This window comes from Fringilla coelebs (genome assembly GCF_963513975.1).
Source record: "Fringilla coelebs genome assembly, chromosome: 20".
Classification (NCBI taxonomy): domain Eukaryota; kingdom Metazoa; phylum Chordata; class Aves; order Passeriformes; family Fringillidae; genus Fringilla; species Fringilla coelebs.
In genome coordinates, this window is record NC_140046.1 from 2353001 (window position 1) to 2376313 (window position 23313).

The window sequence follows — 23313 nt, forward strand, 5'->3', positions numbered from 1 at the left end:
ATGGTGCAGGTAACTCTGTCCTTTTCACACCTTATTTTGGCGTATAAAATCTCAGGGCTTGTTCTGCAGCGTCTGCTGATGGGAAGAGCCGGGTTCATTTGGATGGGTCTGCTCCCTAAATCAGCTCAGATGAGGGGATCAAGACCTCAGATATTTCACCCTTAATTTATAGTATCTGAGTGTGCCTGTGGAGATGTGTAATATCTGTACCAAATTCTAGACCCGAAGCATCCCAAACGTGCATGTTATCTCTCTGTAAGTCTGAACGTGGCTCGTTTAAACAGCTCCATATGGACGGGGCTCAGTCCCACATTCCTCGTCCGGTGGAGCTGGCAGTGCACCTTTCAGGAGGTGGGATGGGGGGTAGACCACAAGATGTAAAAAATTTGGGTTTTTTACCTTATTGAGCCAGACTCTCCATTAGCAAAATGGAGTGCAAAATTCAGTGCAGCGCCATTGAACTAAAAGAATCTTAATTTTTTTTATAAACAGTTTTGAATTAAAAAAAATAATGAAAGAAGTGGCTGAAATGCTGATGAATAACACAGAACAAAAGAACCTTTTTTTTTGTTTTCATTGGGTTCAGCCGCAGATGGTGTCAAAATACAGGACGAGGGCTTTTATCGGTGTTTTTAGCAGCGAGGCACAGCCCCGCAGCCCCCGCGCCGCCGGTGCCGGGACCCGGCTCGGTTCCACCGCCCGGGCTGGGCTCTGCTGCGGCACCGACAGCCAAAATACCGAAATAATTCGCATGAAAAATCGAACAACTTAAATCCCGTGGTGCCTCGAGTCCCGGTTGATAGCAATGCCACGCGTGGCCGTGCTGAGGGCAGGGCAGCCCACGAGCTGCAATCTGCTGCTAATCCCCATGCAAAGGACAAAATGAAAATTATTACTTCATGCAGATTTTATTTTACCCAGGCTATTTAAATAGAGAGTCGCAATAATAAACCTCCTCTTGAGCCAATTAAAAAAGCGATGGTTAATGGAGATTTGTGTGCACTCGCATTTAGCATTGGGGGGGTGTGGAAAGAGGGAAAGCGGCTAATTGCAGGCACTAATCAGGACTCTAATCCCCCTCCCAGCAGGCACAGAGATGCCCCTGAATGCCGTTAGTTGAAATCACTTAAATGTAGGTCTGTCTGACCTCAAGGGGCACAAACGAAAAGAAATGGAAGCCTGATTTTTAAATTTCAAACAACAACACCAAAAAAGAGTGACTTTAATGACAAGTTCACTCAATGGAGAGGAAATGTAAAGCTCAGCGGAAGCGTTAATTCCATGGCAATGGTGTAAAATAGCTTTTTTTGTATAAACAAGGCAAATATTGATAACTTGGTTGGGGGGGAAGGGGGAGTCATTTGTTTCGTTCTTTGTAGAGCTCCACAGAACGAGCCAACTATAAATTATGGAGAATTTAGGGCTGAGAATTACTTTAGGGGATTATTACTCCCTCTTAGGACTGATCTGTAGGAGATATTAGGAGAACACAGCAAGCTCAGCATTGAAATAGAAATCATGTTGTTGCCAAGAAAGTTTGATTTATAAAGTGGAAACATCTTTAAAATGCACTCGCTATCTTTTTAATGTCCGACTGCTTCATTGTGGGAGGGGAAAAAAAGAGATTATTTTATATTAAAAGGATCATCAAAAGATAAAAAGTTTATGTTAGCAAAGTTCCCTGAACTTTGGAGAAAAGCGCTCGGATCCCTCAGAGCGCCCGCGGCAGCGCCCGCAGCATGGGCGCCGGCTCCATCACTCAGAGCCTTCCTCTCCTTCCTCCTCTTTGAGGTTTGCTCTAATTCCGGATTTCTCCTCCGGAGGATTATCTGCTGATGGTTTTAAAGGGCTGAATGTCTGCGGCGCAGAGATTGCCCCGTCCCCGGCACTGCCCGGAGAGCTGGGTACCCGCGGCTGCCCGAACCGGAGGGGAACGAGAGGAAAAGCGGCCAGGGGTGATCCCTTCGGGCACTGCCCATCCCGAGGGGCGTTTTGCAGGGCAGGTTTTTCGGGAGGCAGAGGGAATCCCGTTGTTTGGGCAGCCCCTCTCCGCGGAGCCCCGGCGGCACGGCCACTCCCGGTCCCTGCTCCCCGCTCCCCGGTTCCCGCTGCAGCATCCCGGTTCCCATCCCTGCTCACAGCGCGGCTGCGGCGCTTTCCAGGCATGGGGGAATGAATCCAGCGCCCACAGCGAGCTGTGAGTGCCTGCTTTTGGAAATGATTGTTCACAAACCTTCCCGTGTGTGTGTATTTATATATATGTGTGCCTGTGTGTTAAAACAAACAAAAACTGCTCCAAAACCAAACCAACAAACCAACCAAAAAAATCCCTTCTCCCAGAAAAAATACTGAACCAAAAAATATCCCAAAAACCTCCACTGAAAAGTTCCAGTCGGTGAGATCCTATTAAATCAAATCAATCTAGACACTAATAAAGGGCACAGGGTGTATTAGAGGATGCAGATGCAGCTGCACATCTGGATTCCTCCCCTCTGGCCGCCCTGCTGTGGGGGCATCGCTCTGTCCTAGCAGGGTGCACACCTTTCCTGCGGGACTTTAGGAATTCCACACTTGTGAAATTGTGAGAGGGGTGGGGAAAGCAGAAAGCAAATGAGGGACGTCGTTATAAATCTGGCTTTCCAATTTCTTCCTCTTGCTTTTATGTGCTATTCTTTGACTGAACAATTGTAGATTCTTTTGTAGCTCGTGGCAAACCATTCTTTCTAAAATCTCATCTTTCGGACTTTATTTCTGCTGGAAGTTAATCTTTGCTTCCACAGCTTTCCTGGCTCAGGATTTCTTCTTTCTGTTAGATTATTTATTGAGCTGTTCCCTAAGGTTCTTTCCCAAGGTGCCAGTCTTTGCAGCATTGTAATTTCTATCCAGGTATTGCCAAGGATAAACAATTTGATAAAGTTTTTGTTTCTTCAGTATAAAATGCCAGTTCATAGGATGTCTGGTCATATTTTTTTGTGAGCAGTTCCTAAAGAGAAAATAATGTGTCATTTCTCTGTGGTAGCAGAACTGCCCCTGAGGCATACAGGAGGCTCTAGGTACTGAATTTGAGTTTTGGCTGGAGTGCAGGATGTGCACAGGTACAAAGCCAGCTTTGGTCTCTATGGTAGCAGGCTTTAAGAAGCATATGTAGGAAAATGCTGCAGAGGAAAAAAATAGAATCAATAAAGCATCTTGCATGTGCGGAAAAGATGCAAATCCCCTTTAGATGTTCAAGTTTCATTTTAAAAGTGGCTTATTTCAGTTTTTTAAAAAAAAAATCTGTTCCTAATCAACTTTAGTAAACCAAAATAAAACTAGTTTTTAGGACATCAAGGTCTGAAGAAGTATAAATGCTTTGGCTAAGCTGGTGCAGCTTTCCTGTGTGAATAATCCTTTAAAAGTTAAATTTTCCATGGCTCCGTAGGGCATATGGATGCCCAGTTCTCATTACAATTAAAGGGAAATATTTGTCCAGAATCTTTTGAGGCAGTTACAAGAATTTCTGCTGATGGTTTTTGATCCAAAAGCAAACCTTAATATCCGAGATCAACGAAGGAATGTGAGCCGTCAATTTAAAACATAGAAATAAAATAGATATTTGAGGAATGTTTGATCTGCTTGCTCCTAAATTTGGGGTCCTGGAATTATCCTGTTCAGGCAAACTCCTGCTTTTAGAGAAAAAGCAGGAGTGAACTCCAATGGCTCTTGGCTGTGCTGCTAAAGCTGTAGACAGCTTTGGCAAGGGAGACAGAGCTTGTGCACGCCGAGGAGGGCAGGGATGGGAGTCTGGTTCCTGATACACTTCTCTCTTCAAGCAGCCATCCCTGCTTTTTAAAGACATGGGATGCTCACAGTTAAGGGTGTTCCCAAAGCTTTCCCTGTTTATCCTTGTGCTGGAGCTGTGGCACGGTGAGGGGAGGCTTTGGTCAAGCCCAGATCAGCTGGGGAAGGTCCCAACCATTGCTGGGGCTCTGCTGCTGCCTCAAAGGCTCCTGGACACCGGGGCTGTGGCTCCAGCAGTGCCAAGGCTGCCTCGGCTCCTCCCTCAGCCCACTGCCAGGAAGCTGGGCTGGAGAGGGAGCAAACCTGCCCTGAAATGCTGTTGGTGACCATGCTCTTGCCCAGGTTCTCTCTGAGGCATCTTTGTGCTGTGCTGCTGGTGCTGCTGGCACCACCTCTCCCATCCTCCTGCACGTTGGGACCTTCTCTGCTCAACTTCAGCTGCAACAAAATGAAAGCCCAGAGAAGCAGCCCATGGCCAGGAGCCTGCCTGTGCCTCGAGTCACCATGGGGCAAAGAAAGGAAATGTTTCTAGACCATGAAAGCAGCTATCCAGCTCACCAAGTTCTCAAGTATGTGAGAAACAATGTTTTATTTAAAAATTAGATGTGCTAGCCAGAAGGAAAAAATACAACCTCGCCATTCCAAAATATAAAAATCCCTTAACTGTCTGACCTTCTCATCACTAGGTCATGGTCCTGCCACCAGATAAATCTCTGCTATCTGCCCATAGACTGAGAGTTCAATGTTGCTTGTGTTAGTGACAGTGAATTTGGGGCTGAAAAATGAACTACTGATGAGAACTCCTGTTGAACCTGTATTGTTTGTTATTCTGAGGCAAGGATCTGGCATGGGCTAATCCAGCACTTCAAAGTTAACTGCTCTTACTTTGTATACAGAGCGTCATAACGGAGTGGCGTGGGTGATAAGAGAAATAAGGGACTGAGGGTTAGGATACACTGGGAAAATGGGACCCTGTTGAAAAACTCTTTGATCTCTTTAAAGTATTTTCTGAAAGCAAGAATCTATCAAAAAGGAAATGCCATTTAAAAGGCTAAAAGAAACAGCTGACATCTCCAAATTTGTTTTAATCTGCCCTGGAGAATATTATTTTTAAAGATGCGTTAAGTCAGTGGAAGAAATACTTGTCGAAAGAAGGGAAATTAGAAAAAAATGAAGAAAGGTCATCAGAATGGAGACACAGTTCTTGGAGGCTCTGCACACCATTCTTTTCCCTTCTAACAATGAAGACAAGGAGAAGCATCCTCAAGCAGCCATGGCCAAGTCTCAAGAAGAATTTGGGGCTACATTAGTTGTTATCAGGGATGCAGGTGTGTCACCTGCCTTGGTGTTCTGAAAGCATTGCCCGAGGCATCCCAGCAGGCTCTGAGGAGATGCTTGCTCAGCCATGGCATGGCTCGTTAGCCAAGATGTTGAGTGAGCAGTTGTTTTCTGATCCTTTCACACCCTGATCTGCCACAGGCAGCACCTTCCCAGGCAGCAGAGCACGGGAGCTTCCAAAACTCCAGTCTGCTTTACTTGACCATCCCAAAAGCAAGGATTGTAACATCTCTGTCTTTTGAAATCTTTGTCTTATTGTCTTAAAAAAGTAGAATTTCAGCTGCTGAGCTGCTGAAATGCTTGAGGATGTTTTTACTCCCTTGAAAAGACAGAAGGAAGGACTCAGTGGTATCTGAAGGACCAGTCACATCTCAGGGAAGTGCAGTGAGTACCAATCCACGTAAATCCATGGGCTTCTGAGAGCACTGGCAGCCTTTGGTGAGGGCATGGCTGGGGTTGCTCAGGTGTTCTGGTTCCATGCAGTTTTCTCTGTGGAAATAGTTTGAATTCCCTGCTTACCCTGTGCTGGTCAGAGACATCCCCTCCCAGCTAATGCCTCCATAGGGACATCAGGAGTGGTGTGGGCATCTAAGTGAAGGTCAGATTCAATCCTGGTGAGCAACAGGGTAGTGAGGGTTTGTGGCTGATGTGCACAGCAGTCATTGTTCAGATGAGTATCTGAGCTCCTCAATCAGCTCTGATTCTCTCCACTTTTCTGGTTTGCCATCCCCAGCCCAAAAAATAAGATTTTGCTGGACATGGGAGCTTTGCAGCTACCCATCTCTCCAGGATCAACCAGACCTGCTCATGTGGGCATTAAAACACATGTGAGATGCCCACGAAGAGGCCAAGCCTGGAGAGCCTGAAAGGCTGGGAACTGCTGCCCCAAAGAAAAGCAAAGCTTTTCTCTTATCACTCACTTCCAAATCCAACCAGCCAATTACACATCAATTAAACTTTGTTTGAACAATAATAGGAGCTTTGGCTCCATGTCAGCAACTGCTCCACAGTTAAGGGGATTGGCTAGTAATAGTATAAATAAATAAACAAGAGATGCTTATTCTAACAGTTCATTTTAAAACAATTTGTGAATATCATGTAGAGATAAAATGTGCCTAGCATAAACTTAGCTAAGCAGTGACTGCTTCATTATCAGAACAAATAATTCACTAGCACATCATCTTTGAAGCTTGGGAGGCCTGTGGAATTGTGCTGCTTGTTTATTTTCCTGGCTTTTACTGGTTTTGCTACATTTCATCTGCAGGGAAGGGTTTAGCTGGGGCTGTGGCAGTGTGGTGCCAAGCTCTGGTGATGCCAGCCCTGCTCCAACAGCCCACGGTCCCCAGAGCCAGGCTCAGCCCCTCTGCCCTGCCCAGGGCACCACCCAGTGACTGTGGGATTTTAATGCTCACACAGGAGGCACCGTAGCCTTCTCCCCATGATTGCTTTCTTTTGTGAACATAACTTCTAATTCAAGTGTTGCCTTGTGAGGGGCAGTGAGAGCTGCTGCCATGGCACAGCAGCACTTTGTCCCACAGTGCAGGGGTGGGACAGGAATGTGCCTGTCAGAGCACTAAGCCCAGCAGAGAGCTTTGAGGGGCACATGAGACCCTCGGGACAGGGCTGAGGAGCCTGGATGGTGCCTTCTGCTTTGGCTGGAGCTGGAGAGAGGGAGAAATGGGTTTGAATGTGCCTAAAACTGGAGTGCTGTCAATTTTGGTGTTTTGCAGAAGAGGCTGTTGGGCTGGTGCTTGGCTGCTTGTGCTGAGTCCCTTGTGCATCCCACGAGTGCTCCCAGGGCTTGTGGCTGGTCCCTGGGTGGGCAGGGCAGCTGTGGGGCTGCTGGTGGGCCCTGCTCCCTCAGTGGCCCTGCTGCCTCCACCTGAGGTGTGCTGCTGTGTTGGACACACGCCTGGTGGAGCTTTCAAAAAAAGGAATATAAATTGGGAGGAAATTGGTCCAGTGCTGGACATCCCCACGCCAGGGATGGTGCTGTTATTGGCACATTCAGGGCATTTGCTGCAGCCCATGGACAATGTGTCCAAACAGGTTTTGGGTCTGAACAAAAGGTGATGAGGCCAGGAATTGCTGCAATTATTCTCCTGAGTACTGGTGGCTCAAACTTCACCAGAGACTCGAGTGTTGCTGTGCTGCACTTGCGCCCATCACTGAACCTCACCGAGCTGCCCCGTTTGCCCGGGCAGGGCTGCAGCTGCCCTTGGCACTGGAGGTGCCCTGAGGATCAGATGTCACCTGCTTGCACACACTCCCCAGGAAGCTCCAAATTCCCAGTTTTTGTCCCCAGTTTCCACGCAGCAATGCTCTCCCCCGCTTTGGAGCCGTGTGGGAAGGAGGGTGGATAAAACAGGGATCTGCCCGGCTCTTGCTTCAGACCTCCCACCAAAGCCAGGCTGAGCTTTCCCAGAGCTTGGCAAGACGTTGGCAAGTTTTATTGCAGCACTGGGTGATTCCTGTGCCTCTGCCGGTCCCCGAGCAATGGATGATGAAGCAACCTATTGTCCAGGAGCTGGCGGGAGCGGAGCATCCTCCGGGAGCCGCCCATCCGCCGGGCTCCTGCCTGCACCGGGCTGCCGGAGGGGCTGCTTGTGCAAAGCTGCTGTGAGCTGCAGCTCCTCGTGCCTCTGAGTAGCTCCATTGACCTGCAGTAAATTTGGGGAAGCAGGCAGGTTTTTGGCCCCTTCCCAGGCCTGACAGGGAGCTCTATAGAGCCACTGTAGCACGGCCTCGCTCCCGGGCAGGGCTGGTGCAGCTCCACCGTGGGTTTCTGCTCCCTTCTTTCAAACGGGACATTTAATAAGGGCCAGGACATGATACTAGGTGCTGTCTCTTGCCTTTTTTTTTTTTTTTTCTTTTTAATTCAGTCTCTATGACTGCATTTCCTTGGCCCCAGCTCTCGGGTTTGTCATGCCTTCCCATCAGAGATGCACAACCCATGTTTGTATCATATTGCAGAGATATTTACTAAACTAGCCTCTGCCAAGGGGTTGAGAAATATGTTTTCATTAAGAAAATTAAACTGACAAGTCCCTGGACAGCACATTAGTTGCATATTTTTTCTTTAAGGCCAAAATGCAGCAGCTAATAATAATGATGAAATGTCCATGCACAGCCAAATTACTAAAATCTACCCATGTTTTCCTGGAAAAGAATGTGGAGAGTTGGCAAACTTGGTTGTAGCTGGGTCTGTGGACTGCTGAGTACAATGCTACCACTGCGAGATAGTGAGTGGTTTGCAAGTTAAGCAACACCTTCAATCAGATGTGAGTCCCCATTTGTTATCCTTAAAGAATTTCAGCTGTATATATTATAGTAGTACTTTGGCTCTTTGTATTTATTTTAGAGGGCTATACTAAAGAACATTATAAACTCAGGCATGTCCATGCTATATGAACTCCATATGCTGAAGCTTAATTTTAAATGCCATTAAAAAAGCACTTAACATTTACAATATATCAGTTCAGCTACTTTAGCAGCTTGGATGTTCTACAGTAAATGAAATGATTGAGGGAAAAAGAAATTCAGAAGCTCACTGTTATAAAAATCCCCAGTGCAGGTATGACACTGTCAAATTGTGTTAATTTCATTTACGTTTTTAATGTTTTATCCTCCTTTTTTAATTTTCTTTTTTTTTCTTTTTTGTTTCATTTAAAATGCCATTTTAAAGCCTAATTAAAAAAAAAAATCTTGGCATTCAGATTGGATTCCTTATACAATTTTTTTCAATGTGTGAATTGGGCTGTGTATTCACAAATTGAAATGTCCTACTGTATTTACCCAGGTGCTTACCTGTAGGAGGACAAGGTTAAGAGGAGTGCAGAGTTTATGAATGAAAATCAAAGAGGGACATTGCTAAACCACCCCTTTTTAGTCCAGGCTAATTACATGGTAAACATCTGGAATTTATGCAGGGCAGTTAAAAGAGTCAATTGAAACGATTTTGAACAGGGCCCATTTTGTTGCCTTCTCCCCAAGCAGCGACAAAATGGTGCTGCAGACTTGGACCAGCTCAGGAAAAGAGGGATAAAGTGGGGGACAAAGTGGCCTTGATGTCTGATGGAGAAATGACATCAGGATTTGGGCCCATCTTAATTCACGTAATTAGAACGAGGGCAGGATGTGGCAATTCTCATCCTCCATCCCCTTGTGGAAGGAGAACTTTGTGTCCTGGCTGGAGGGCTGTGGTGAGCAGTGTGCTCTATTGACTCGGGTGTTTTTACTGGATGAGGAGGAGGTGGGGAAGATGGAGCCAAGAAAATAGTTATTTTGAGGATGTGAAGTGCCTAATCCTGCAAATCCTGGCTGCTGCCGCAGCCTCGAGGGATTGGGAAGCCCATGGCAGTGTCAGTATCCATTAGGGCTCTCTCCTTTGGATTGCAAGGCTGGGCTGTGATGGAATCTGCTGTTTCCACAGCCACATGGCTTTGTTAACAGGTATCATTTCATGTCACAGGGACTCCTGAGGCCTGTAGGGCTGTAAATGTCCTCTGGTGATGCACTGGTGTGCGGGATGCTCTAGTTTGGGGTTGGTCGCTGGAGCCAGTGGGACAAGGCACATTTTGGTGGGAAGCTCTGCCATGCTCCAGGCTCCAGCAAGGTTTGATGGGTGTGCTGTGAATTTAGGAAATCCGGGAAGGCCAGAGGAGCCTGTCTGCACCACCACAAGGTTTAACCCTTTGTCTCCCCCAGGCTTTACTGATCCTCAGTTCTCAGTTTGTTGGAGAGAGGAGTGGTGGGACCTGGTGGATATTGGGATTGTGTGGATGACAAAGTCTGTGCTCAGTTTCCTCTGAAATGTAGCCATGCCTCCAGACTTTTCAAACACTTCCACAGCAGCAAGAAATCTGCAATTTTGGTCCTGCCATAAGCCAAGTAGAGCCTCCTGTAGAAGTGAGAGCTCCTTGTCCAGGCCTCCCACAAACAGGGGTGTGTTGACCCCCCTGTATCTCTCTCTGCACCCTGCTTTTACTGGCACTGGCCCAAAGCCCCCCTCCTTAAGCCCTTATCAAAATTTGTGCCCACTTTTGCACTGGCACACGCTCTGGAAAGAGAGAGTTTAATTCAGGTATGAACAGGAACCAACAATGTCCTTGCATGAATCCCTCTGATGCTGCATCTGCTTTTTGGGCTGCTGCTCCAAGTTTCCATCAGTTCCAGTGCTTCCACCCCTCACTAACGTGGTGACCCTCTGCTTTCCCTAAGGAGGATGTTTCCCAGTTACAAGGTCAAAGTGACTGGAATGAACCCCAAGACCAAGTACATTTTGTTGATCGACATCGTCCCGGCCGACGACCACCGCTACAAATTCTGTGACAACAAATGGTAAGACAACACTTCTGTTTGCCTGCTTTTCCATAAGAAATTTGCAATTGGATCAACCATTTGTTGTGCAAACTTAGAAACCAACAGAAACACCTTCCCGTGGGAGGGCTGCCAACATCCCAGAGCTCTCTTTGGTGGAGCAATGATGGACATGAGAGCCAGGGCTGGAAGTTTAAACCAGACAAATATCAAATGAAATATTACTAACAGGCTGGGTGGTTAACTGCTGGAAAAAAGTGCTGCTGGGGTGGTGACTTGTCCATCCCAAAGTGTTCTAGGCTGGGGAGTTTTCTTGGAGAAGATGCTTTAGGCCAAGCACGGGTTATCTGGCTGTGTGCAGTGTAGGAGGGTAAAGCCACAGCCTGCCTTGTACCAGAGGCTGGACAGGATGATCTAATGATCCATTTTGGCCCTCAAAATTAGGTCTCTATGTGACTTGAGAAAAGTTTTAAATTCCTTTCTTCTATAGTAATATTTTGCTTTTAGGAGAGCAGCTATAAAGCGAAATATGGGGTGGTTCACTCAGAGCCCTGATTCTCTTCTGTTATTTTTCCTTTCCCTGGGCCTTTCCCAGCAAAGTTACTTACCCAAGAGGCAGCTGGGATTTTTGCTCTCTGACAAAAGAAACGTGTTGTTTTCTCTTTTGATTTCCCCCCACAAAATGCCCGGCAGCCTCCCTCACTGCCACTATTCGCTGTGGTTTCCCCAAACCCTTCCCCTGGCTGCTGAAAAGCAATGGAAAATTTCACAGGGAACAAGCCCAGTGACATCCCAGAAAGCAGAAATTATTTACTTGCACATTAGGGCTGCTCCAGTTTAAAAAAAAATCCCTTTTCCGTGTGCTTTTGTCCCGGAATGCCGCTGGGTAAGAGGAGGGGACTGAGGGTCTCTGCACCACGGTGGCCACTTTGTGTGTTTCAGACATTAAACACGAGATGATGGATAGTCCTTAACTCTGTTTAATTTAGTTTTTGCCAGCCCTAGAGCTGTTTCCCCTTTTCCTTTTATTGCTGCTGGAAAGTTTCTGTTGTTTTTGGTAATATTGCTTTTATTGGGGTTTTATAAGAGGAGAACAATGTGGAGTAATGAGGGCGTTGTCATTAAATGATGTCTCATGGCTGGGCCTTGTGTCCATGAGAGCTGGTGGTGGTGTGGGGCAAGGGGAGCTGCAGAAGGGTGCTGGGCCAGGGTGGGAAGCAGCCCCTTCCCACTGGCACGGGCTGTGGGAGCCCTGCCTGGCTGGGAAGGTGCAGCCACACCAGTTCTGCTCCTGCCCACAGGTACATTCTGCTGTGCAGGGCCATCTCCCTTTGCAGAAGGCTCTTTGAAGACTTCCAAAAACCCAGACAAGTTTTCCTCCTTGCAAAGTGTCTCCACAATTCCCATGTGAGGACACTGCCCCAAGGGAATCCCACCTGGGAGCAGGGATGGGGTTACTCTGCCAGCCTGTGATGCTGGAACAAGGATCCCCAAACCCCCCATGAGCAGCAGGAGCCTCCCTGAGTCCCCATGCCCCAGTGCAGCCCCCTATGCTGGCAGGAGGGTTGCTGGCATGAATCCAAGGACAAAAGCTCTTCCATGTCCAGGCTGTGCCAGGGTGATGCCGTGTGTGAAAGCCCAGTGCCACAATGTGTCCCCTCTGTTCTCAGGATGGTGGCCGGGAAGGCGGAGCCGGCCATGCCGGGCAGGCTGTACGTGCACCCCGACTCCCCGGCCACGGGAGCCCACTGGATGAGGCAGCTGGTGTCCTTCCAGAAGCTCAAACTCACCAACAACCACCTGGATCCCTTTGGACACGTAAGAGAGACATTCTGCAAGGGCCTGGGTGGAGGTGGGCCCGTGGAGCTGGGTTTGTGTCTGGGATGCTGCGTGGGATGTAACAGTTAATAACTGTTAATTTAATAATCAGGAACAACGTTATTTTGTGCTTGGGGAGGGTGTTTAAAGCAAAGGGAGGGGTCTGTGTGCTTCCCCTACTCTTGGAAACACAGCCATGACTGCCTCAGTTGTGTCCTGCTAGATGCCCCTGAGGTTTTCTTTTCTGCCCAGGATCTTTCCAGGCAGCACTGTGGGATTTTCAGCCTGGCACGTGGTACATGCAGCTCACAGAAGCTGGTTGCATAAACTCCTGATTTTCCAAGCTGGCTTTGGCAGCCCTAAAAAGGATCAAGTATTTTATTTGGAAAATTTTGATTCATGTGTATTGGGAATGCAGAGGTGGGGAGCACACAGTTATCTGCCCCAGTGCATTTAAAAACTCAGACCAAGGGCCCTGGCAGCCTGTCAGGAGAGTAAGTGCTCAGATACTGCATATAAAAACACAGACCTGTCTGGTTTGCACAATTTGAGCTGAAAGTCATGTAAAAATAAACCATCCTTGGTGAGAGGAAGGGAAGAGAGAGTTTAAAATCCTTCTAGGTTTAGTGCCATCAGCTCCTCCTTGTACCAAAGGTAAGAGAATCTAATTTGTGTCATCAAATATGGGTTTTAACCTGATGGTGTTTTAAGCAGCAGCAGTTTGGAGGGCAAGGGAGGCTGTGAGAAGGGTGCAGAGTGGGAAGGGATGTATCTGTCTTGCTTAAAATGATTGTGCATCGAGCCTCTAAAGAGCAGCTTTTCACTTGGAGTCAGTGTCCCAATGCCTCCCAAAGCTGTCCAGAAAGTGTGATTCTGGCACAGCTCCTGACTCCAGAGGCAAGAGGACCCCACCAGCTTCAAACACTGCTAAAAATCCAGATTTTTTTGTCAGTGTTTGTAATTTTTTGCGGATTTTGAGCCTCCAAAAGCCGGGCCCTGGCAGGGACTCGGTGATAACCCAGCCCCGTGCTGGGCCCTGACCCCCTCCCCACCCTACTGACCCCACTGAGACATGTGTGAGCTTCAAAGGCTCCCCGGCACCCTTTAATGCTGCTGTTATTAATCACAGCCCATCTCTGCTCCCCTGAAGGGGGAGAGCACCACGGAAATGAAATGAAACAACTGTGTCAGGGCTCTCAGTAACAGTGACACAAAGCCACCCCTGCCACCGTTTGGCTGCCACAGCCATCCCCAGCCGCTGGCTTTGCACGTGGCATTTTTTCACTCCGTGTTTTTCCCTTGGTTAACTCTGCAGCTTAATATATGACTGTTTATGCTGTAAAATGTAAACCATAAAACATGCAGGATGTGCGATGTGGCTGTAAAACAAACAGGATGTGCTGTGTTGGTTTTGCAACTTTAAACGTTTGCTTTTCCTGACTTTGTCATTTTTTAACTGAGATTTTAGCACTGTGTTTTAACAGGGAAGATTTTAACCCCCTCCTCCTTTCCAATGAACAGCCTGCTTGTCTTTTCCCTAGTGAGGCAGTGGTTTGGGTCTTGGGGTAGTATCCACCATGCTGTGGCTCCAGATGAGCCCTGCTCACTGCCCTTGGGCCAGGTACCACAGCCCAGCACCTTCCCTCTCATGGGAAAATGCCTGAAATAATCTATTTTAAAGTGCCTGGTTTGCTGCTCTGTTCAGGCACTGACAACCTGCCTGGCTAAATGGGACTGAACCCATCCTCAGCCAGCTCCTCCTTAGGCTTCTAAATTAATCCTATGCTTTAGAGATGGGGTGCTTCACTTTCTGTGCTGCACATGGAGGAGAGCTGGGCTCTGCAGCAGGACAGGGGCAAGGCTCCCAGCAGCCCAGGCTGAGAACAGTTCTGCTGCTGCAGGGCCTGTCCCACGAAGGCATTACGTTAGGAATAATAACAGCTTCTCATTTCTAGGAATTTGTTCCCAGTGACTGCAAACACTTTCTTAAAGCTCCCTAAAAAAACAAGTCAGAAAAGCCACAGGGTTTGTTTGCCTTCCCGTGCGCCAGCAGAGCCTGCCTGCCTTTCCTTTTGTCTTTGATTTCCTCCAAACCTCAAAACCACGTGGAGTGAGGATTTCTGCAGCCTTGGCTGGGGCATTTTTGGGTGTGTGGGCAGCTGCCCAGGCAGGGGTGTGCTGGGTCACCCACCCTGGCACCCTGGGCCACTGCAGTGTCCCCATCCCTGCATGGGTGCAGCTCCTCTGAGGCAGGCATCTCACCTGAAAGACAAGCAGCAGAAATTCACAGGATTCCATCAACAAATGAACCCATTTATCCAGCCATGCCCTGACTCTGTGCACTGTAAGAGCTGCTTAATACCAGGGATGAGCAGCCCCTGGAGATTATAACTGGAGGTACATTTGGGGCTTAAAGTAAGTAAGATAAATATCTTAATTAATAAACTGGAGCTGAAGCCTTTGCTGCAATCCATGGAATTAGGCTGGAGATTATTACCCATGCTGGGGATGTGGGAAAGCCTCACTCTCTGACACCCAGCCCTTTCTCTGCAGCCTCACAAACCTCACTCCTGCTTGCCCTGGCCCGTTATCTGTTGTGTAAATTGTTACAGTCGGAGGCATGGGAGGCATTTGTCAATGCAGACACGTCAAACTGAGCAGGTTTTATATCAGAACAAATTCAGAGCTCTGTAATCTGCCTCAAACCCCTGTGGCTGAGCAGGTTTTGTGGCAGGTAAGCCTGTGCCCAGCTCACACAGCACAGCCTGAAAACGTGGGCTGTATATTTTGCTCCGGGGGGATTTTTCATCCATGAAAGGCTTCTTTCACACCAGGCTTAACAACTGAGCAACGTTCATGTTGGAAATGGATTAAGAAATCAGCAGCCACTGTAATGTTTAGCTACAGTGAGGTCTATCTGATCCCAAAGAAAGCACTGTAAGCCACCTATGCTTAGAGTGAAATCTGAATTTATGTATTTTTAAAGCATTACATGCAGAGATAATCAACCTGATAGAGCCTCTGATTTACGTGGGGCTGGTGAGTGATTCTGAGCACGAGGGATTCTGGCAGGGCTGGTGCTTTGCTCTGATGCCATGGGAGTGACAGGGCATTTGCAGAGGTGAAAATAACCTTGTAAGTGCCAGCAAGGGTGGCACATCCCTTCCCAGTGTATGCTGCCTGGGAAATGCCTGGCAGTGTTTTCCAGGTGGAACACGGGAATGACTCCGTCACTCCAGGTTATTTTGTGCTAATCTCAGCTGCAGAGGATGCCCAAAAATCCCCTCTCTGTTGGAAAGGGGAACATTACACCTGTGTTTCTTTAGAAAGCTGATTCAGGGCAATATGGGGAAATAGCAAGTGTGTGTCTGCGCGGTGATAAATCCTCAGGAAGAGAATTCCACTTTCTCCAGAGGTTTAAAGTACATAAAGAGTGAGGTGGAAGGTGCCCTGGCAGGTGAGGGGGGCTCAGGGGGGTGTGAGGCTGCTGAAGGACCATGAGGGGGTGGCTCAGAGCTGCAGTGGGGCTGTAGGGAGGGCGTGGGGAGCCCTTTGGGCACTGCCCAGGGGACTGACCACCGTGGTGGCTCCAGACGTGCTGGCAGCTCAGGAGCACAGGACCTTCTCCTGAGCACTGAGGAGTGGGGTCTGCAGTCCCAGGGAGTTAAGGATGAGCTGGATGGCAGCTGGGAGAAAACATTCCAGCCTGACCCCAGGCCTCCCTTCCGTGGTTTTGAGCCCTCAGAGTCACATCAGGGCAGTGCTGGAAAATGGGAGAGGAGTGAGAGATCCCAGGAGGGGTTTGTGCTCTTGTTGTGCTGCTGTCGTCAGTGACTCCTCTGAAATTAAACCTCTCTGCCAGAGGACTCAGCTCCTGCAGCCAGGCCAGCTTGGAAAGAGCAAGAGCATCACATCAGCATTTTTGAGAGGTTCTGACTGGGACCTGATTGATTGGAAATGAAAGAAATGGGAATATAAAGAATATATAAATAGATTCTAGAATATATAAAGGTATTCCTGTAGGGAAACAAACAATTAACAAAGGAAGCAAGTAATGAATGGAGATCAGAAGTGGAGGTTGTGACAAATAAAAGTAGATATTTCATTTAATCCCCCCCAACACAGCATTGCTGAGTTTGGTTGTGTTAAAAACTCTGTACCTACCTCACTACTGGGCTGCTGGTGGTGCCTTTTAATTGCCATAATTACTTTATCTGCTTTTAAAATAAAGCTTTTATTTTAGTTTCTGGGATGTAACCAAGTGAGGTTTAAAGCTACAGGATATTACAGATGGCCTGTCACTCATGACAGCATTTAAGTGATATTCCTGTTTTTCTTGACCAAAATCTGCTGTTTACTGGCTTCACTCATTAATGCTGATGAGTTTGTTATTTCTCTTCAGATTTAATATTTGCACACTTGGTTTTATTTGATTATCACTGAAAGCCTTAATTTTTCCCCTAGTCCTGGGGTTTCCTTTTCATTTTTCTATTAATTAAATCAGCCTTTTTCTGCCTGTGCCCGTCAGACGCACTCAGGCACTTTTAATTAGCTCCACGTCCTACTAATCTTGCAAAACCCTAATTTTGATTCATAATTTTTTTTATTTGTTTGCTTTATGACTTGTGGCCAAGCAGTTTCCTCTCGGGTGCTGGTGGGAGGTTTCTGTGCTGCCTTGGAAGCAGCTTCCCCACCCCGGGCACTGGATCACCAGAGGGAGGGAGGGGGGAAATCCTGCCTGGGGAAAAGGACACAGCCTCGCCCCTCTTGTCCTGCTCAGAGCAATTTTCAGCTAAAAACTTTTATGTATAACATTTGGGGGTTTATATATATATAATAAATAATAATCTATATTATTTCTTAGATATATAAGGAATATATTTATATTTATAAGAAATATATATATATATGTAATCTCCCCCAATACCAAACCACCTTTTTTCCCAGTCCATTTAAACCTTGCCAAAACCCTTTTGTCCACCCCTAAATTTGCTGGCAATTTTTTCAGAGCATCCCTAAGCCTTCTGCTGAAAGAATATCCATGAAAAGATTATTTTCTTTTTGTTTTCTTTCTTTTTTTTTTTTTTTTTGGTACTCATTCATTTTAGGAAATCAGAGCAATAGTGGTGCCCAAATAAATTACAAAGTGAAGTTTTACATTGTTTGCTGGGGAAAAAAGAGGAGCAGAGCTGTGTGCCCCTGGGAGTGGTGTGTGTTCCACAGGGAGGGATGGATCCAGGGTTTCCATTTCAGTCCTGGGGAAGAAGTGGCCAGTGGGCTTGGTGGTTGAAAAGAAGATTTACTTCTCTCTGTTAAATCTTTTTGTTGTTACATTGCTGGTTTATGTGAGTCAAATGCAGCAGATTTTGGTGAGGTTGAACTGGAATCAGATCCTGAAATGGTCAGGTTTGGAGTGGGAGCTAGCCTGGAGAAGGGCAGGGGAGGAGGTCACTGTCCAGGGGGGCACACAGGGGGTGTCCCAGGTGTCCCAGGATGTCACACCTGGGGTCTGCCCAAAACCCTCCCGTGCCAGAGTGGAGCTGGAATCACCCCAAAGCTGTGTCCCAGTGAATTCCAGCTGATGGGAGACGAAAAAGAACCGAGGGAGAACCAACCCAGAAACCCCAGCTTTGGCCATCTCGTAAGGAACTTTTGTCTGAGCTCATGTTGAACCTTTTCCCAGGATTTTCCAGCCTTTCTTTTATTCCCTCTGTGCTGATTGCCAGGGCAGTGTGGATTTGGGAGGCTCCCCTGCAGCCCTGCAGGAGCAGCCTGGGGCTGGGCTGGGGGCAGAGAGAGGGAATCCTCCCCTGGGAGGGAAAATCAGTAGGATGGGATTCAGGGAATTTCAGAGCTCATGTTTTAGCTGCTGGAGAGGGTGTGGGAATAGAATGTTTGATTTCGTTGAACTGGGTGATCTCAGGGGTCTTCCCCACTGTAAATGTTGGTGTGATTTTCAGGCTGGCTTTGGGGTGAGGTGTCCCAGGGTGGGTGCAGGGAGAAGAGGGATCTGTGATCCCAAATCCCCTGGACACATCCCGGGCAGCACAGCTGGGTCAGCTCCAGAGCTGATGGAGCATCTCCAAACCATTCCCTCCTAAAAAACCCTTCAGTTGGGATGGTTTGTAGCACCAAATGCTCTAAATATTAATTGAGATTATTCTGCAGAGCCTCCTTGATTAAAACACCATTTTTTCTGTGCAGAAAACTGGATTGTCAGGTTTTTGTGCGGGGCCATCACACTCCAGCTCTGAGTCCCAATGTGGGACCAGGGCCAGCCTCACTCAAAGGCTTTTTCACTTTGAAAGAATAGAGGGAAGGAAGAAAGAAGCAGAAAATATATTAAAATGCAAGATTTTATATTAGTTATGTGATCCCCCGGGAGCGACCATAAAATTATGTGGCTTTTTCGTAGCCATTTACTATTCAATATAAAAAGGGGAGTTGCCATAGCAACCCCTGCATCATCTGACATCTGATACCTTGGCGAAACAGGGAGCTCTTAAATCAACTCCCCAAATTTCATATGAAAGTAAATACATTTTACTGGTGATTTCAAGGCGAGTTTGCCTTGTGACAAGGAATGTGGCACCATTTCCCCAGCTCAGCTCGTGGCCTTTGGGTCCCATCCTGCAGACTCAGGCCCTGGAGCTGACATTACTCAGCAGTGTGAGAGATTAGAAGTTAGAGGAGTTTGTTTTCCTAAGTAAAATTAAATGAAAGGAGCAAATGACACCATTTCTTTTAACATTTCTTGCTGACTGGGGAGTGCCAAAAAAATGAAGTTGAGTTCTGTAACAGCTGAAGTTCCAGCTGCAAGTGTGTGAGCAGCACAAAGGAGGGAGACAGGGGGGTGAAAATAAAACTAAAATAAAATTAGAAGGATGTTTGTGTAAGCTCACACTGGACTTTGGGGTTGGGCTGTCTCACAGTCTGTCTCACGTGTGACATTGGGGGGCAGTGACATCACCCTGGGGATGCTCTGGCTCCTCTGCCAGCACCAAGGCAGCTCCAGGGGCAGGGGGAGCAGCCAAGAGGTGCAAAAATATCCAGGAGCTCTTTGGGTCTCAGCTGGTGCAGCCCAGAAGGGTCCCCACCATTGGTCCCTGCCAAACTACCTACTTTTTGTACAAAAACAATTTAAAAATATGTGTGACAGTGTCTGACACTGAATTCATCTCCCCAGGAACAAGGGAAGCGCAGGAAAATACAAAGTTACTGTTTTAGCATCACCTTTGAGGCCAAGGGCTCCTACATCACTGCCCAGTGCTCTGTCCCATGAATTAAAATACTTCTCATTTTTGACACAATTCTTGAAGCTGATCTTTCCACTGATGCTCGTCACTGGAGTGGAATTTACATTTGTTTTGTGTATTTTTAGCTTTCCAAAGCAGCCTTGAAAACTATTTAGCCTGAATTGTTGGCATTTCACTTTGCACAGGCTCGGTGTTTTGTGGCTGAAGGTTGTTTTTGGGGTGGTTTTGAAGGATTTGGAATGCACAGGGATTGCACCAAGCACAGGTGAGGAGGATTTGTGTGCAGACACAGTCTCTGTGCAGGAGTTCTTGCTCTGAAGTAAAATGCTGGTTTTATGCAGAGAGTGGTTGCTGACCCCCAAAAAGATGTGGGAAATCCCCTCTGCAGCTGGTGGGGAGCCAAACACTCAAATTCCAACAGGAATTGCACTGAGACAGGTGAGCAAATATTCACTTTTTGTCCAAGGGACTGAAATGCCCAAACCTGTAAATGCAGTGGCAGAATTTGCCCATTTAGGGTTTTTTTCATGAAGAACCTCCAGGCAGATCTGCAGCCACCACTGAAACATTGAGCATCTGTCAGAAATCCTTTCCTGAGTTCTTCTGTCAGGCTCCAAGAAGTTCATTTGTTCATTCTGGAAATTGTTTGAGCTCCTTGATTTTGAAGATGTTATTTAAAATGCATTTATCTTTTTAAAGGGGTCATTACAGCCCAGTGGATCCTGCTTTGGAGGGGAAACACAGACTGTTCATGTGGGGTGTATCAAAACTTGGGCTCCTCATTTTCCCTTTGGAGATCTCAGTTTAAAGTTGTTTTCTCCATGCTGAGTTGCTCTGGCTCTGGGGAAAATTGACCCGTGCTGGGCAGTGTGGGACAGACAGCGAGGAGAGCTCAGCAAACTCCAGCTTTTGCTCCAGACAGCCATTATTTATCAGCATGCCTCAACTCTTAATTACTGAAAATTGAAATGTCCCTTCTTTTATGAAAGTCCTGTCCCTTGGGTGTTACTTTGTTTTGTGAGTGGCTGATACATGAAAGCAGAGAAAAGGCTCCAGCCCAAAACCTGAGCCGACCCTCTCAGATCTCCACCCTGCACATCAACAGCCACAAAGTGGTTCAGAGGCTTGATGCAAAGCTGATAAAATGCCAAAAATTCCTCATTCTCTCTCTTGGGGAGCAGGGAGGGTTGTCTGGAAAACGTCAACAGTAAAAATTGCATTTAAGTGGTGAATAATGCAGCAGCTACTGTGGGCAGGGGGACCTGCAGCAGATGAGGGGGTTTGGAGAGCACGAGCTCCATGCACTGCCTCCCTTCCTGGCTGGAGCACCTGGAGCTGCTGCTCTGAGCTCTCCTGAACATGGCAGTCATAGAGAAGAAAGGGTTTCTGAACACACAGAGCAATCACAGAGCAAAACCCTTCTGCTTCTTGGTAATTCTCATTTAAAACTGGCTAAAACCATAATTAGTGTGAGCTGATGCTGCTGTGCTGCAGTGTGCACATCCATCCATCCATCCATCCATCCATCCATCCATCCATCCATCCATCCATCCACCCACCCACCACCAGTGGAAGATCTCACCCATCCCAGTGTCCCCTCCTTGGCCCTGTCCCTGTCCTGCCCTGGGCTTTGGGCACCCCAGGGGTGACAGCCTGGCTGGAATCTCTCTCCCCCAGGAGCAGCTGAGCTCAATGAGCCCATTTGGGAGCAGAAGGAGGAGATTGGAAAGGATTATGCTGAGGAAACAAGGCAGCAGTATTTCTTCTTTGCCCAGTAAAAGGAATAAAAGCTTTTCTTGAAACCATCCCGTTTCTTAAAAGAAATTCCATTTCTTGAAGCCATTTTCTTCTGCAGTGTTTGGGCACATCCCTGCTTTGTGGAATCTCAGTGCTGCAATGGGATGAGCCTGGACAGTCTCTCTCAGCCCAAAAAGCTCCACCAAAAAACCCTTTACTGGAGCCAGGCTGTGATCCCTGCTGGACCTCAGCCCTTCCCCAGCCCCCCTGGCATCCTCCACAAAAAATCCCTTGGCTGGTGCTGTTCCTGCTTTTCACTGGCCAAGACTCGAGGAGGGGAGAGGTGCCTGGACCAGCCACCCACACTCAGCCACTCCACAAACTGCAGGAAAAACCAATCTGCTGCTTTGTAGTTTTTTCGGTTTTTTTGGCTTTTTTGTTGTTTTTTTTTTTTTTTACCAGCAGATAAAAGAAAAATAGCTTTCTAGCTTTTTTCCCCCCTGTGGTTTCTGTGTTGTTTTTTTTTTTTTCCTCTGCTAAACTGTGTATCTTTCAGCTCAGTAAAGCATTTATTAGGAATCTTTACAGGCCAGGCTGCTGGTGAATTATATATTGTACAGCTTCGGCGTGAGCTGGGGAAAAAAAACTTATGACATTTTTTCCACCCAGACTGATTTTATCCAATAGCAATGGAAAATGAGGGTTCACCAGGAAAGCTTTAAGTTCAGCTCTGCTTGCCAGAGCTGCAGATGCCTTTTGTGCCTTGGTCCATGTGCATTTCTAGAATGTAAATTTTCCTTTCTAGCTCACAAGCGAAGCTAAAGCTGAGCCCTGCCGGGCTTTGGGTCCTGCTGCAAAGTGTCCAACAGCCACGGCTTGACTCTTTTTTCTTTTGAATGGATTTCTCACTTTGGCATCAATTGTCTTTCAGATCATCCTTAATTCAATGCACAAGTACCAGCCCCGGCTGCACATTGTGAAGGCAGACGAGAACAACGCCTTCGGCTCCAAGAACACGGCTTTCTGCACCCACGTCTTCCCTGAGACCTCCTTCATCTCTGTCACCTCCTACCAGAACCACAAGGTAGGCAGCTTTTGGGGCTACAAATGCTTTCTTTCTGGCCAGGAACTTTGTGAGAGGTTCTTCCTGTTCTGCTGGTTCGAAAGACAAGTTTCCATGTGGCTTTAAGCAGGAGGGATGAGCCAGAGTGCAGCTCTGGAGGAGCAGGGATGCTGCTGGTAACAATATTCTGGCAAAGCCTGGGCTCCCCTGACTCGCTGTGCTCGCAGAGCTGAGATGTCATTCAAGCAGCAAAGCACACAGAATAATGACCAGTAAAGCTTGCTCATAAATCTGCAGTGAGCAGTAATTACAGAATGTGTGTTCAGTGAGACAGATGAGGAATGTAACCATAAAACGGAACTCGGAGCTGCCTCTGCGGTTTGCACGTGGGGGCAGGGGGGACTTTGGGGGTACAGAGGGTCAGCTCTGTGCCCTGGCTGGCTGTCAGGGGCACCTGTGTGCTCTAGGGGCTGCTTTGTGCTGTGAGGGTGCTCTTACCTGGGCAGTGGGCAGAGATCTGTCTGAGGGCTGGATCCCAGCAGGACTGACAGCAGTGGGACAGTAAATTGTCACCTCCCTGTGTCACCTCAGCAGGGTAGGGACAGGGGAGGATGACAGCAGGGATGGAAGGGCTTCAGATTCCATCCTGCTCCTGCTCCCAGGCATTTTCTTAATGGTAAAGTCCAATTGCTGTATGAGGAATAATTAATAATTTAATTGGAATTTTTAAAGGGCATCAAGAATCATAACGAAAGGTGCAGAGTGAGGTAGCACTGCCAGAGCCCTCCTGTCACCCTGAGTGTGAAATCTGCCATGTGTAACTGTACCAGTTCCTTTCCTACACATTCATAGGAAAGTCCTGCAGGAACAGGAACAAGTGTGAAATTCTTCCTCCCCAATAACCTGACCAGAGCTTTTCCTCCCAAGCAGGATGCCTGTGTGCCCTTTGATGCTGGGAGCGTACAGTCCTTGCAAAAATGTTGCAATTAGTGAGCTAGTTAA

The 23313-nt window shown here is 47.4% G+C and overlaps 1 protein-coding gene across 1 annotated transcript in view; it reads left to right on the plus strand.

The window, feature by feature from the left end:
* TBX4 (T-box transcription factor 4) overlaps window positions 1-23313 on the plus strand; it is a gene marked incomplete at both ends in the record, with an annotated part of 29619 nt that overhangs the window by 2313 nt on the left and 3993 nt on the right. Inside the window, 3 exons of the mRNA XM_084219077.1 lie at window positions 10339-10458; window positions 12108-12255; window positions 22180-22332. Of these exons, the coding sequence (XP_084075203.1) occupies window positions 10339-10458; window positions 12108-12255; window positions 22180-22332 (421 nt within the window). The remainder of the gene's footprint in view (window positions 1-10338; window positions 10459-12107; window positions 12256-22179; window positions 22333-23313) is intronic.